Source organism: Bactrocera tryoni, chromosome 2, assembly GCF_016617805.1.
Source record: "Bactrocera tryoni isolate S06 chromosome 2, CSIRO_BtryS06_freeze2, whole genome shotgun sequence".
Lineage (NCBI taxonomy): Eukaryota > Metazoa > Arthropoda > Insecta > Diptera > Tephritidae > Bactrocera > Bactrocera tryoni.
The window spans coordinates 24,362,930-24,379,079 of record NC_052500.1 but is presented as its reverse complement, the minus strand read 5'-3'; the positions used below and the strand labels follow the sequence as shown (position 1 = coordinate 24,379,079).

The 16,150-nt window shown below is 35.8% G+C and overlaps 1 protein-coding gene across 4 annotated transcripts in view; it reads right to left on the bottom strand.

Moving 5' to 3' along the window:
• The window catches only part of LOC120767891 (CUGBP Elav-like family member 2), a 181,692-nt gene that overhangs the window by 113,446 nt on the left and 52,096 nt on the right, over positions 1-16,150 (bottom strand). For all 4 annotated transcript variants that reach the window (XM_040094219.1, XM_040094217.1, XM_040094221.1 and 1 more), the window contains one exon: positions 7,861-7,909. In XM_040094219.1, coding sequence (XP_039950153.1) covers positions 7,861-7,909 — 49 coding nt within the window. The remainder of the gene's footprint in view (positions 1-7,860; positions 7,910-16,150) is intronic.

Sequence of the window (16,150 nt, the reverse complement as noted above, 5' to 3'; positions counted from 1 at the left end):
TTCCTTGTTTTTTAAATGGCAACCTCGTTTTCACAATTTCTACAAATTCGTGATTTACTTAAAAAAATTTGATATATTTTAAGAAATCCTTATGTGCTTAAGTGAACACTATTCGCAATATTAACAGTTTTCTACGAAAGGTGGCAACACTTTTCACAAATCATGCAAACTCAAAATTTCTAAAATATTTTGTCATAGATTTAAGTGACCGCTATTTATTCTTATAGATTTTGTAATCAGTCATTAGTTTTCAGTTTCGCTTTTTAGATAGATGGCAACTCTACTGCAATATGTATGTCAATTCAAAACCTTCCTTCACATTTCGGCAAGTAGTCCTCAATGCTTTATAATTGGACACATTTTTCAATGTTTTCTGATTTACTTAATAGATACATATGTGGCAACTCTATTTATGATTTTAAATAATTTATGCATATTATTAATACTTTCCCAGTGGTTTTCTTACCTGTTCTAGATTTGTGCAGATTCTACAATATTTTCAGTTATATTAAATAAATATGTGGCAACCCTGCTTCAAAATTTTATAAATTCAAGACTTTCACATCACTTTCTGTTAAGTTCTGCTATTGCTTTTATGTTTGCAGCCATTTTGCAGTATTTTAATTTTAATTTCATAGATGGGTGGTAACTCTGTTCGAAACTTTTTATAAACTCAAAACCTTTCTGATAAAATTCTCGAAACGCTTTAAGCTTGAATAAATTTTAAAAAGGTTTACTTCCACTGATAGGTGGCAACTCCTCTTTTTCTTACAAAAATGAAGATTTTCGGAATACTTGTAGTCAGATAGCTTATTGCAGCATTTAAGCTCTGCAATTACTACTTTAGACCCATTTCTCGGGCACATTTTAGCTCTGGGAGTAACAGTAACTTCAACACTATCTTCAACCTGAAAAAAACTGTAATACTCTCTTCTAACATATTTTTGGCTACCGGTCATTATTGTGTCTATAATTTCGTTAGAGAAGTTCCTAAACCGATTTGATTCCTTTCCGGTTATCTTTTGAGATACAACTCTTCTAAAATATTTCTATATAAAAATTTAAAAGATCTGCACTTATTTTCCATCTAAGATACTTAGATTTATTCACAGCCATTTAGGATCGGTCTTAGAACTTCGTTCTCGGGCTTTGAGGTTATAACCTGATCGTCATACGCTGCTGTCAGGAGATGAAGATAGGGATAATGAAAATATGTATTTTTATGACTTTGGTGTTCCTGAACACTACCAATGTTGGCCGTGGAGCTTGATCTTAATGTTGACCTTAAATCAACCTTTTGAAGAAGCGTGATTACTTTTATACCCAAGCACTATTCTATATATATACACACAAATTAAAGTTATCACATAAAACTTTACGAAGACGCACATTTCCCTTATTTCCCATCAATGCACAGCAATTTCCCAGCCGTCCATTTCAAAGCAGCCGCCGCAAATCCCACATTGCCACTCAATAAAAGCGTAAACATATTTTTCAAGGCGCTCACGTCTGCTTAAATCGTAATTATACACTGACTTACACGTGTTCGGGCACGCATACTTAAACGAATGTGTAATTACATATCTGGCCAGTAGAAGATTCCACACTTTGCGCACGTTTGCCTTGTAAAGGTTATTTTGAAAAGGCGCCGTTAAATAAATATGCAACAACTGCAACAGCAGCGATAACTATTACAATAACAATAATAATAAAAGTGTAGTATTGGGTCCTTGTACTAACGGAAACACACGGAAGAAATAGAAGTTCCGGCTAAAGGAAGTGAGAGAAAACATTGTTGCATAATGATTGTTTTAAATGGGTGCGCAAGGAGTAAGTGTGTTTATACTCGTATATAGTATATAGAGGAGTAGGGTGTATGACGAAGTTTGCACGAGCTTAATGCTTGAGAGGCTTTATTTTTTGTTATTTTTAGTAAGTATTGGGTTGTTGTTAGCAATGTATTTTAGTTTAAAAGCGCTTGAGAGTCTAACTCCAAATATGTTTATGAATTATGCTCGAAATTCAGATAGAGAAGACTGCAAGGAATTTCTAGAGCAAGGAACCAGGGAAACAATGGAGCATCTCTTGCGTACTTGTTCCACATTGACAGGACTACGCTGTAAGAATCTGGGGTCCATACCGTGTACACTTCACTGGAGAAGGTATGGATAGTGAGGCCGCAGAGTCTCCGTCAAGCGTAGGCATCCTAAAAGAGCAACTCTAGCAACTGAAATACATCTGGTATCGCAAAGGACCAAAACTGGTCTATGTGTGGCTCGTGCGATTATCAGGTTAACCTAACCTATGTTCGAGTTTAGATTTGGTTAGGTTATTTTAGTTTATGTTAGACGAAATTTCGATACGTATGTCGTGAGTGTTTTTCATTTCGATATTTTGTGTGTGATAAGCTCTATCTTATCCCAGGTTTCGTTATACTTTTATGAACCAAATTTATTCTATATGGAGATCATATTTCAAATTTGTTATCCTTGTTTTTTTTAAGTCATTTTTGGATCGTAAGTGGAATCATATCTAAAAGGAAATATATATGCTTTTCAATCTCAAAAACATTATTTACTTTCTGCTATAATATTAAGATTTTATATGAATTGATTATATATTTTTTATATGAGTTAATACAAAATTATTAGATGACCTAATAAAATTCATAAAATAACAAAAAACAAATATAAATTTTATGAATTTATTTTAATTAACGGCAAAGTTTTTGCCTCGAGTAACCACATTTTTCACCGCGTTCAGGGTTCTATCTCGCTGTGTACGCGGCACTGCGCTAAAAACTGTCTTACATAACGGGTGTTTTCATACTGAACAGACTGCAAAAAATCTATTTACAATATTACAGTCAATAGAGAACGCTATGGAGCCAAGATCAGAGTCAATTTCTGCATTGAATTGGAAAAGATTGACCTGAACAAGCTTTGGTTCCCACAAGACAGCGCTACTTGCCTTATAGACAACGAAGCAAACAATCTATCGAAGGAAACTTTTGGAGAACGTGTTAAGTCGCATTATGGGTTTGCGGCGTAGGATCCAAGATCATGCGATTTTGCAGCGCTCGGCTATTTACTGTGAGGTCATCTGAAGTCGCTAGTCCAAGCAGATAAGCTCGAGATAACTGACGTATTAGAAGAGAATATTCGGCACGTTCTTGCTGGCATGCGACAAAAGGTGGTTGAAAATTGCGCCTCTAGGCTGGAATTTATTTGAGTCAGCAGGGGCGGTCACTGGCCCGAAACATGATGGTAAACCTTTACCTTTATAACAAAGATAAATTCTTTGCCATAACATTAAATTAGTTGGGTACTATTATTTTCTTGCAAACACATGTCTAGAAAAAACACCCTTTATATATTAAATATACAAGAGTGGTCATTTACGTGAAAACTTTCGTTCAACAACCGTTAGTGTGGTTAACTACAGCAATGTGGCGCAAACTGCTCCTGCAAATATTATAGTTGCATTGACTTTAGTATTGCTTCAACTCTCTCGTGTTTCACTAACGGCGGTTGTTGGCCACTGTGGAGTACGCGCACCGACATCGCAACAAATATGGTAGTATTCGCTGTTGTAAAGTTGCTGGTCAATAACAATATTGGCTTGCCAGTTAGCTCAGCTGCGCGATACTTGCAAATATCGGATGAGTGGCGCTTGAAAATATATGCAGACAGATTTTTCTAAATCCTTGTATATAGTACAAAACCATATGTGTAGTTGGTATGTAAAAGCGTACTCTTCTTGTAGCAGAAGACAACATGCAAGATTGTAAAAGATAAGCACTTGGTCCCGCTTTGTATGCTATCAACTCTATGCTTTTTCTGTAACAAGTGTATGCGAGGGTGTCTATTGTTTAACTTGTTAGTGTTAATGTACGTACGTACATATGAGAGCATTTATATGTACACTGTGCATTGATATAAACCCTTTTATAAGTGGATACTGCAAGGAATGAATTTACTGGAGGTCTAAAACAGTTCATCCAAAAGACGCGTGAGACGCGTTTCATACCCAAAATATCCACCAAAATGTCTTGCCATCTCTCTGAAACTTGCATGATGATTTGTAAAAGTGATGGATTAAACTTTTTTAATAATTTCATCAGTTGAAGAGGTCGAAGAGGATCGTTCAGAGCAAGGTATGTCTTCAACGATCTCTCGACCGTCTTTGAAGGCTTTGTACCATTCGTAGGCTTGTGTTTTTGATAAAACTGAGTCAATTTCAGAGGAGTTCGGCAAGCGCCAGGCAACCACTAGAACTGGCGTGGCCTGAAGGCCCTTTTGGCCTAAATTATATAACAAGAGGCGCTTTCAATTAAGTAGGACTTTCCCTACTTGTTGAAGTATTAACTAGTCATTGCCCTTTCGCAGTGTTACCAGATGCCAGTTATGCTCTTCGGAAGAAGAGACGACATACATAGAAGCTCTGAATATATCCTTTTTGATGGCCGCGACAATGCGAGGTCAAACCTAAACCACTTCGACATCCAGGAGAACAAGTGGGAATAGAAGTAAAACGCAATGGAAGATTTGTGACCAAATTCTATGAGAGTAATTTATGGCTTTTCAAAGAACTGTATATAGCAGTCCAAGTGCAAACCTCACGTTGAGTATCAGCCATAAAATTCAATCATACCTATCCTGGGGAAAAGAAAATCCAACTATTCGAGATGGTGGAAATGACTTCATATGACCCAAAAGTGACTGATAGGAACGGTACTCGATTAAACACAATCACAGGGCTATACTTTTAAAACAAAATAAAGTCAGCGACATCTTTGTCAAGCTTTCAGTTTCTACAAAAAAGTTCCCTGAACGTCTGTTATTAAAATGAGCTGCGTGGACAGAACATTCATTTCTCCAGATTTGGCTGTCCCTAACTTTTTTTAAGTGATATTTAAAAAGTAAAATAGTACATTAGTAAACTTCGCACCATTGAGAAGCTCAAGAGAGACATTCGTGCTGAACTTATCGTTGTTTGAGGTGATCTAAAAACTAATAGGCACCTCAGGAAATGAAAAATTAATTTTGGTGCGACCAATTAAGTAGACTAGCAATACAACAAAAATCCTCTAGAATGCACTACTTCCAATTGTTTTTATCTTTAGCTTTGTGTGTAGGCGAGCGCGTCTGGCTGCTGTTTCACTACTCAAACACATACTACTTATCGAAAATATATCCTTGAACGCAGCGCATTGTATCCCTATATAGACATCCTTATCAAAATATGTTACTACTTGTACGTGGCCGTTTTCATGGCAGCGCATACTTTCGAACTTATTGCAACTCGTTGACTACTGCAGTTGTTGTTGCTTTTGTTGTTTGTGTTAGTCTTTGGCATGCGGCATATCAGTGATACTTGGGAATGTTTATTGGAATCGTTTCGCAGATAAACACGAATTCAAGGCTTGAGCTGCGAAATTGCCGAACATTTCGCAAAGGCGGCAGGCAAAACCGGTTTATTGCTAAGAAATGATATTGAATTTTCACTCGTTTTGACTGTTACGACTGTGAAATACATTATTTCGGCATATTTTAACGAGCTTTTAAATACACACACACACAGATGCATGCATGAACAGCAAATGCGAAATATGGAAAACCATTTTGAACAGTTGCAACGGTTGGTATGAAAAAGTACTGCATATATACGCATACATATGGATATGTAATTAAGTTTTGACTTCTTATTGGAATTTTACCATTAGTGTTTGCCTTGAATTAACGGTAACTAAGTTTTTTACATCAATATATGTATGCGACTTGGAGGGTTTTCGCTGGCAACTGCTCTATTTAAACTATCCTCACTATCGATATATTCTAGCTACAGTAAGCAGACCCTTGACGAGATGCATAAATCTGATTGAGTGAAGGCTTAAGGCTCTGATATGTTGCGATTAAGTGCTCTGCTTAACAGCGTGCTATAGCTGATCTAATGCTAAATGTAGTCCTTTGTGTAGCCATAAAAATAGAACTTCTGCAACCAGCCCTATATCTAAGTCAGCAAAAGCATTGTGGCCAGTCAGTACAAATTTGCTTTCACGTTTAATTTGTATTTCCACTAGCTTGGTGGGACATTGGAAAGTATAAACTCCCAAGTTTTTAAGCCTTTATCCCAAAAACCCGGGCAATTGAGAGGGTTTGAGATCTTTTCATCTAGTATTATGTTATATAGCTTTTGAAGCTGACTTTCAGTAGGATTCTCAAAGTAGATACGCTGACCTGCTTTTATAAAACACACTCACTGTTGGAATCAGGTTAATCTTACTGAGGGTAAAGAGCACCCAGGGTGCCTTACCATCGCTATAGGGTCGAGAAAATCTTGCGACAGCACATGAACCGATAGAAGCCCTGCGCCGGACAAGCTCACGCGAAGCCGAGCTATCTAGAAGTATAAATCACGATGAAAGCTCGCCAGCTTTATGATTTTGCTGTGGGCTGACACCCAAACTAGTCTTATCGCAAAGTAACTCGATGTCATTGATAACGAGGTAAGGCAATACGCCTTGAATGCTCATTTTATGAGCTCAAACTTGTGTTTGATATGTAGAAAGCGACCTGCATAAATATATCATTGCAAATGCCTACATATATAATGCCATGTAAGATCCCTATAAATGAACAGAGTATTAACTCCCAACACTTAATGGAAAGGGTCTGTATAAAAGGAAAACTGGCGATGAACTAATTTCTTGGAGAGGTAATCCATCGCCAAAAAACATATTTCAAACACGAACTATAGCGATATATTTCAGCAATCGTGGACAGTCACGACAAGCGGGCTTTCACAACGAGACTTCCAGCAACAAATTAATGAAACAGACCTCGTTGGATATGAAAGAGATTTTGTTTCAGTTTAAAAAAGTATACCAAGATATAGTATGTGGCTCTCTGTTGGCTAAATTGAGATATCATTATGTTTATAAGGTATGAAAAATATGGTTCCAGAGGGTTTAACAGTGGATCTGATAGTTATTTACTGGCAGTCAAGATAAGTATTCTTCTAAATACAATTTAATATGTGTTTTCAAAAACCATAGGAACGTGCAGCAGCTGCAACAGCAATAAAGAGGCGTAAAAGTTTTACATAGTAGACACGCCCTCTCTGAGGGCACAATAGACTTTAGGTCGCGGTGCAATTCTCATTTACTTATCTATCTCTCTCTATCTCTCTCTCTCTCTCTCTCTTATCTTCTTCTAAATGCAGTGTCGTTAGTTTTTCAGCTCTGTCTGTGTGTTCATATCATACCGCATGGAGACAAATTTTCATGTGATTAATACAAATGAGTAAGAATCCTTTTGGCAAGAAAAAAGTTAGTGAATAAGAGAAACAGAAACATGACATGAGTGTCATGAAGAAGAGAGTCTAGAAAAGAAAGAAATAATATACAATAACCATCGATCATATATCTTCATTTTTGATAAAGAAAAGTCCTCAAATAGCATTTTGCTTATGCTTTTATCTTCGATACTTCGATATTGTGGACAATTAGTTTATATGACAATACCTTTTTTCCTTTATCACCAAAACATTTTAACAATTTTAGGAACTTTTATAGTATTGACAAATACAAAAGGCACAATCATCTTTACCATCTAGTCAATTTTTTAATAATATAAGCAAATAAGATAATAACTATAAGAGATGATCTATGGTAAATCTTTCCAGAGAACAATCATAGTGCAACAGTTTTTCACACCTTCAATTTTTTTTATAATTTAAAATTTAAATAAACAGTTGAAATTGATCCCAACCATAACTCAGTACTTAATACTTTGATCTCTTTAGAAAAATAACAAAAAAAAAAAAACACAAAAATAATAAACACCATATACAACTTACCATTTCTATTTTCGCTATCAGCCGGCTTCATTTGAATGGGATGATGCATCTGCAAAGAAAAAAAACAGCAAAAAACAATCCAATAAAAAATGATTTAATCAATTCGCAAATGTAAATGCAAACTTTACAAAGGTTTAGCACAGATTGGTATGAACAAAAAACAACAACAGCAACAACAACAAAAGCACAGAGCAATGATATAACAGTAACAACATCATTCTTTCATTTTCCACATTCATGCAACCATTACCATTGACTGCCGGACGAACGCTCCGAATACAAACAGAAACTCAATAACAACGCCAATTGTATGCTCTAAGCCAGAGTTGCTACCCCTCCCACCATTTCTTTGCATTCTCATAAAAGGTGTACAACGTGAAGAGCACAATTGGCCAAAGTAGTCGATCAGTTCGGCATTTTGAAAGGCTTTTGATTACTTTTTCATCCACTACTTTTTCCACTTACCAGCCAATGCACTGTCTAACAACGCTGCATGTTTGTGGACTCTTGATGAAAATAGCTGGTATGTGTTAGTCAGTAGCTGTTTGCTTGCTATAGTGGTGTGTGTTGTGTTATCGAATGACTGGCGATATTTATCGATAATTAAAAGTAGGTTTTTAATACTTTGTTTGGGGAAATATGGTTAAGAAAGTTGTACCAATAACATTTAAAAATGATAACATTTCCAGTTTTAAATTGCTATCGAATTTTTCTAGAAATATTCAAGGTCAAATATGATATAATATGCCATGCCTGCTTGTGGACTATTGACGAAAATAGTTGTTTATCTAAGTCAGAACCTTTTTGGAGTTGTGGAGTGTGATGATATTTTGAAATACGATAACGCCTGAATAATCGATACTGCAGGGTAAAGTTTTGAAAAAGGAAGATAAACAAATTTTTTTGTTGTAATAAAAACCAAGAAATAAAAGTAAATTATATTTTTAATCAATTTGTTAACGAAATCTATTTATTGTATTATCATACAAGCCCTAAATGGTTAAGTTATCGAAATTTACGATATGTATCGATAACTGAAAGTAAATATTCGTTATAAAAATTTAAAAGTTTACAACAAACATTGATTGTCAAAAGAGATGTGCTATCGAAAGTTATTGAAAGTGCCGATACATATGTATATCGATAAAGTAGAATAAATAAAATCGTAGATTCGCTATAAATATTCACTATCTAAAGCCGATAAATAATTGAAAGTGAATATTTTTAAATTAATTTGAAAACAAATTTTATTTTCAAATTCTTAAGGTCAGAGGTGTTATGTTATCGAAAGTGACGGTATGTACGTTAGTGAAAAATAAATATTCATAATACAAATCCACATACTTTCAATAGTTCAATTAGTTCAAAAACTATTTCATAAGCCAAAACATATCTGCTATCGAAAGTTCTGATTCCATATCGAAAATAATCGAAAGTTATTATTGTATATCGAAAATAATCGAAAGTTATAATTGTATATCGAAAATTATCGAAAGAGCTTATTTCACATCGATAATGAAAAGTAGAAAAATCTTTGGTCAAAAGCCGATTGGATACTAAAATTTCGGAGGAAAAATTTTTCTGTAATTATCGATTGTGACAGTATGTATTGATGATAGAAAATGATGGTATTACAAATTTAAAATTTTTTTTATTAAAACTTTATTCAATTTTCTGTATTAACATGTAAAGCTGAAAGCTATCGAAAGTTATCGAAGGTTTATCGTTAATAACAAACAAGAAAGATTGGAGATTTCCAAAACATATTAAAAGTCTATATTTAATTTTGAACTTTTCTATAAATATACATACAAAGTCGAAAGCGACGTTTTGTCGAAAATTATCGAAAGTGCCGATATATATTGATAACAATAAAACATTTTTGGCGAAAATTATGGATGTGGTCTAGGAAGAGGAATTTCTCCATAATCATTTGGTTGACTTCAGCAACCATTTTGTATAGCCCATTTAAGGCAAATAAATACCAATTATTAGAAATTTTGTAATTTTTGTATACCTTTATTCTAAAGAATATTTTTCCGTTTGTTCGATAAAAAATATCTACTCGTTTTAGGCAATTTATCGAGGAAAGTTACTTGAGCATTGTCATAAAAAGAGTTCGAAGCATTTTGTTTACCGCTTAAATTGCCTTTTGAAGACCAGTAACGTAATTTTTTATGAAAAGAAGTATTTTGTAGTTTTTATTAGCGATTTCTTAACAAATAAACGCCAATATTTCATTCGAAGTCTTGCGCAACACCATGCATCCACTAAACGTTGTTAAAAAAAGCCTCCCATCTCTAGCCTATAGTATATCCAACAGCACATGTATGCCAACACATGCATTCGTTTGAGGCTATGCCTCGTAGAGCACACTAAAGGAGTCTACAAGTACATTTGCATGTATGTATGTATGCGCTACTACTTTTGTTTCGTAAGGACTGCTTTTATCTCTTGGTGTTGCTCTATTTGAAGTAACAAATGGCTGATTACTTTACAATACAAAGCGTTTCGTACGAATTCGCTCGCAACTCTCACCCTAAACATGCACAATCAAAGGCAATTAAAAAGAAAATGTGTGCGTTCGATGACAGTAAATGATGGCGACGAAGAAAATGTAGGCAAGCATGCTTAGTAAGTAATGAAATCATGGTTATGAAACAGTTTTAAGGACAGCTAAAGTGCAAATTTCGAACTGAGTGACACTTTTGGTATGTGAAGTGGGTTAGGGCTACACGAATAATTAACCGAAATATAAAAGTTGCGAATTTTGAAAAATTGTAAATTTAAAAAAATTGCAAATTTTGAAAAATTGCAAATTGTGAAAAATTGTAAATTTTGAAAAATTGCAAATTTCGAATAACTTAAAATTTAAAAAAATTGCAAACTTTGGAAAACTGAAAATTTTGAAAAATTGTTAATTTTGAAAAATTGCAAATTTTGAAAAACTGAATATTTTGAAAAATATCCAATTTTGGCGCTAGAAAGTAATGAACATTAAATTAGAAACCAGCAAAAACGTTAAGTTCGGCTTTGTAGAAGTTAGAATTCCATACACATAAGTTACACATACATATGTAAGTACATATAAGGAAGTTTCCATACCTGAACTTTATTCGGCCATTTTGTGTGGCAGCTTTATGTTATATATCGGCTATATATTATAGTAATCCGATCGGGAAAATTTCTTCAGATGTTTTAATGTTATCTTCGGAAATATCTCGAGATCTCGACAAATAAACAATTTTTCCATACATGGACAGGTATTTGATCGTTTAGTTTGTATGGCAGCCATATGCTACAGTAGTCCGATCTAAACAAATTCTTCTGATATCATAGCGTTATTTTAGAAAATATTCTACTCCTAATTAAATGAAGATATTTTGTCAAATAAAAAAGGTTTTTCATATAAGAACTTGATTTTGATCTTTCGGTTTGTATGGCAGCTATATGCTATAGTAGTTCGATTTAGAAAATTTCTTCAAGTATTATAGCCTTATATTTGAAAATAATTTGCGCCAAATTTGGTCACGATATCTCTGCAAATAAAAAAGTTTTCCTTACAAGGACAGGTATTTGATCGTTCCGTTTGTATGGCAGCTATATGCTATAATAGTCCGATCTAAAACTTTTCTTCAGATATCGTAGCCTTGCTTTAGTAAATAATCTATACTAAATTTCGTAAAGATAACTCGCCAAATAAAAAGGTTTTCCGTATAAGAACTTGCTATTGAGCACCATCTTGGAGAGAAAAGATCGTGTGCCAAATTCCAGATCGACATCTCAAAAACTCAGTCTAAATTTAATTTCGATATTTTCTGATATCAATATTCTGGCATTTATATTTACTTATTTTCGTTTTATTGCCTTATTATTAAACGCAATTAATTTTATAAATTTTTAAATTAAATTTAAAATGTTTACTCAAGCAATTTATAATATTCTTGGTTGTGTTGTTAGGTAAACATATCACATGCCAACACATTTGCCGCCAATACATACATATACGCACACTAATGCGCACACATATGCGGTGATTTGTGAGTACATAAACAAGCGTTGATCAGATGTACTCAAAGCTCGGTTATGTGTTTGCTTAATGACTAGGCAATTAGTTGATTCAATTACTGGGCATAATCCTATTGTAAGTGTACGACACTTGTATGCAAATAACCGCATACAAACTTAGAACCTATGCCACAGCGCTACAAACACAACCAGACACACGTGAATGCAAACGGCAATATACATACATATTTATATGTAGTATGTGTTAAGTAAGTAGAGTGCCTGCGTTGCTATAATGTTTTTGTAAACAGATTTACATATTCAAATTGTTAATGGAAAATCGAAGTATATGGTGTGGAATAGACTTTAGCCGCTGCCATTTCCTGCAAAAAAAACACAAAACATTACGTATACGACACGTTGTACCCTTGCACCCATAGCAGCACAGGCACTACTTTATATGTATGCATGTATGTGTATGACTATCTGCATGGGTGCATGTACGTGTATCACAATCTGCATGCATGTATGTGTATGTGTGCTAAATTGAGTGCGTGCAATGCCACGTGTAATTGCGCAAACCAATGGTCAGCTTCGCATAATACTCGGGCAGCGCCCACATTTGCGTCACAAGCCATGACCAAGTGGCGTCATTTCCAATCCCTTTTTATGCACTGAAAAGTCCGTGCGCAAGCACTCAACTGCACTTAAACACTGGTGAGGGTGTGAGTGTGTACCTGTGCTTGCGCTCACCTAGCCGCTATGTGTGTGTTCGTGTTGTGAGTAACCAGCAGCTGCCGACTCATTCGTTAACTACGGAGTAAAATTAAACCCCAACAAATGGCTACGCATGCACGGTAGTGTGTGTGTGTGTTTGTGCTATTACTTAAATGCATGCAAGCACACACATATATATATGTGCCATACATACACGTACGTACGTGGTTGCATGTACTTGGAGCTACTTAATTTACCTGAAATAATCGAAATGACAAACATGCATTAAAAGCTTGACATTTTCTCGCACGTCAACGGAAAAAATCAATTCCTCTTCTGGCTGTATGACGTTGCTGCCGCGTAGAAATGCTGTATCTTCGCTTTTGTTGGGATCAGCCGCACTCTTTATACACACAGATACAGATGTATGCATGTATGTAAGTGAGTGTGTGGAATAACTAAAATGTTCATTAAAGCAACTGACAGGCGTATACTTGTCGTGCAGTTTTCACTATTTCCGTGCATCTGATTCCAAACTAAATAACGCTGCACTTATCGAATGCCTATATACCCTGTAGAAAATCGTACTACTTTGCAACTGGTGTGGAAATAGCTCTTTTAAGGGTTATGCTGGTTTTAGTTTTTCATGGGTGCTTCAGTAGTTATTTAGATTACCAAAAAATGAGTTTTTTTATTACCGGCGAGTCTCATTATAGTTCGATGCACCTGATCAAGCGATGCCCAAACATTTTTTACTCATCTGATGATCTGCCAAATAGGCTTCCATAATTCAGTCATTCATTTGACCCATTTGAGTGACTTTTTCTTACTCGGACCTCATCCAGCGATTCCCAAACTTTTTTTACCTATCTGAAAATGGGCTTCCATAATTGCGATAACCATCTCATTTGACTAATTTGAGTGAATTTTTCTTCTTCGAAAACAAAAAGAAGCAACGCGACACCAAATCTAGAAAACATGGATGACGACGCCATGAGTTCGACTTCCTTCGCCAATTCGGATTGCTTTATATCCACTTCAGCATCGAGTTGATGTGAAAAGTGGTTTTTGGTTTATGGTCGACTAGAAAGTCTTTGCTTTCTTTGATGTCTGTTCGCCAATGAGGTCCATTGATTTGATTGCTCCTAAGTCTGTATTATATACCAGTGGATCCCAAGCATCGTCGACGAAACAAATGCAGAAACCCTTTCGGATTCGGGGTGGCCAATGCGATATTCATCGCGCGATCACAATTTATTTGTCCAATAGTTTATGCAGTATATGAATAACACGGTCTTTTGAGGTGACAACAGTCTAAGCCTCTCCGTGGTAGTTAGCAAACAACGAGTTGTCACCTCCTTAAACAAATTTTTGTCAGTCCATTTCAAAGTGGAAGAGTTACCCTATATAGCATTCAAGCGATTTCTCTTCCGTGGTGTTATTGGGCAGAAAAACTGTGTTTTATCTAGGGTTGGGTTAGGTTATGTTAAAGGATCGATTCAAATAGGGTTATCACTTGGACAGCTAAGTACTCCCGTGATCTGTTTTTTTCCTAAAACTCCTTTATAATAGGTCATAAGGCTTTACAAATCGACAATGCCCAGTATGAACCTCACACTATTATTGCGCTAATATTAACTCTCTTAAGGGTAAGTATTTCAGAAGTTCTCCAGCGTTCTGCGGAGAAAATCGTGGACCAGAGCTTACTAAGCGCACACGAGATCCATTGGCTCAGTACAAAATTACAAAACGCCAATGAAGATCCAATTTGGTTTCATTCGGATATGACCAGGGTAAGAATGCCGCCTCTAGGTAGCTCATCGACTTTACAGTTTCCAGCGTTTTCCGCTAGGACTCAAATGAATCTGACGATAAAACAGCTAGAACCTATTTCTAGTGAAAACTGGCACTCCTTGACTAGCTCAGCAAGCACAGTGCTAGTAATGTCGGTCAGCATTCCGAGTGATTGTTTCCTGAACTTCCCTGAAGGTTGCTACACTTCGTATAAGTACGTCTATCATCACCTTAATATCAGGCACTGCCTGAAAGACACTACAGAGGTTCGTAATATTAAAGCCAAAATTGACGGGGAGTTGCTTACAGAAGACTCCTCTCCGACTTTCCTCCTAGGTTCGATCCATCCTTAAAAAAGCTCACCACGCCTTTTCTCCAGCGACTCCTCCCATCCACCAATCCGTCGTCGGTATGTGAGCGGAGAAAAGGCTGCCACGAGTAGCCTCTGCGTTACAATAATCTATGTTTTGAGGAATGCATGAGGTAATTTCGAAGTGTCCTTGTTTTGTCCCCTTCAAATTTCAGCGTCCTTGAGCCTTACAGCGCACATTGCAGTACAGCACTTGGCGGCAGTATCCACGGATAATATGTGTAATATGGCATTAAGAGCTATTGTTGGTGTATTTAACAGAACACCAGAAATACCTATGAGAGCGACTCTTTGTACACGTTAAAGCTTTATCTGACCGAAATCCTAATCTAATGATTTCACGGTATTTTAACTTGTCGGTGACTAAAAAGAGGCAACATACCCCTTTCCTTGAACTGTAGCCCTAATCTCTGATTACGAATTTTATTCTGACTTTGTTCGTGAGTATAAAGAATACCAAAACTGCCTGCAGGACGCATAAAATGAGTCTCCACTAAGCCACTTTTCTACCATTTTCAGTCAGTTCTACACAAGCCTCAAAATCTCGAGACCCCAACTAACGCTTTGTTTAATTGTCTTCATTTTTCCCACTGGGCTGTGACATGCTTAATTCATTTGCGCAAATGTATTTACTATTTTTGTGTTCGGTTCGGCGTTTGTTCACACATACACACATACACATATGGCCCGTGGCTGTATGTGTTAAATGTAAATGAATTTCGTAGCGCTCCACCTGTGCCGGAGCTGGCGCAAATCTCTGCAGCTGACTCTCTCTGTCTGTCTGGCTATGTAAATGTAGTTGTATACGTTATAAGTGCAGGTGTGTGAGTGGGTGTGTGCACACTTGTAGTATTTGAAAGGATTTTTCACAGGTTGTTTACTTTGCATTTAAATGCTGTTTTGACAGCTAATTGCATTGGAGTATTTACGCTCAGCAAAAGTCACACTGTGTTTGTCAAATAAAGTGGAGTTTTGTTTTTGCATGACAGCTGAAATGACAGTCAAATGTGAATTGTATGTTAAGCTGACTCACTCACCAACACACACACACACATATATTTATACATATGTGTAAACTTTGAACAATAGAACCATCAAATGCACGTGCCGTGTTCATTGTGTGTCGGTGAAAGGAAAAATCGATTCGAAAAAACATTTAATTTAATTACCAAAATATGTTCGAAACTGCTTAACTGCTTAACTGCTAATGTGCTGTTTATGCCAACAATTAATAATCCAACATAAAGTGGAATTAGTGGCTAATTTTATGGTTATTTTATATTGTGGCGAAATAAAGCTGTGGATAGCGTTTGTATTGGACTGTTGATATAATTTTTGTAACTTTTAACCAGACAATGGCTAATTATGTTTTGGCAATTATGACATCACGAAAAACACACA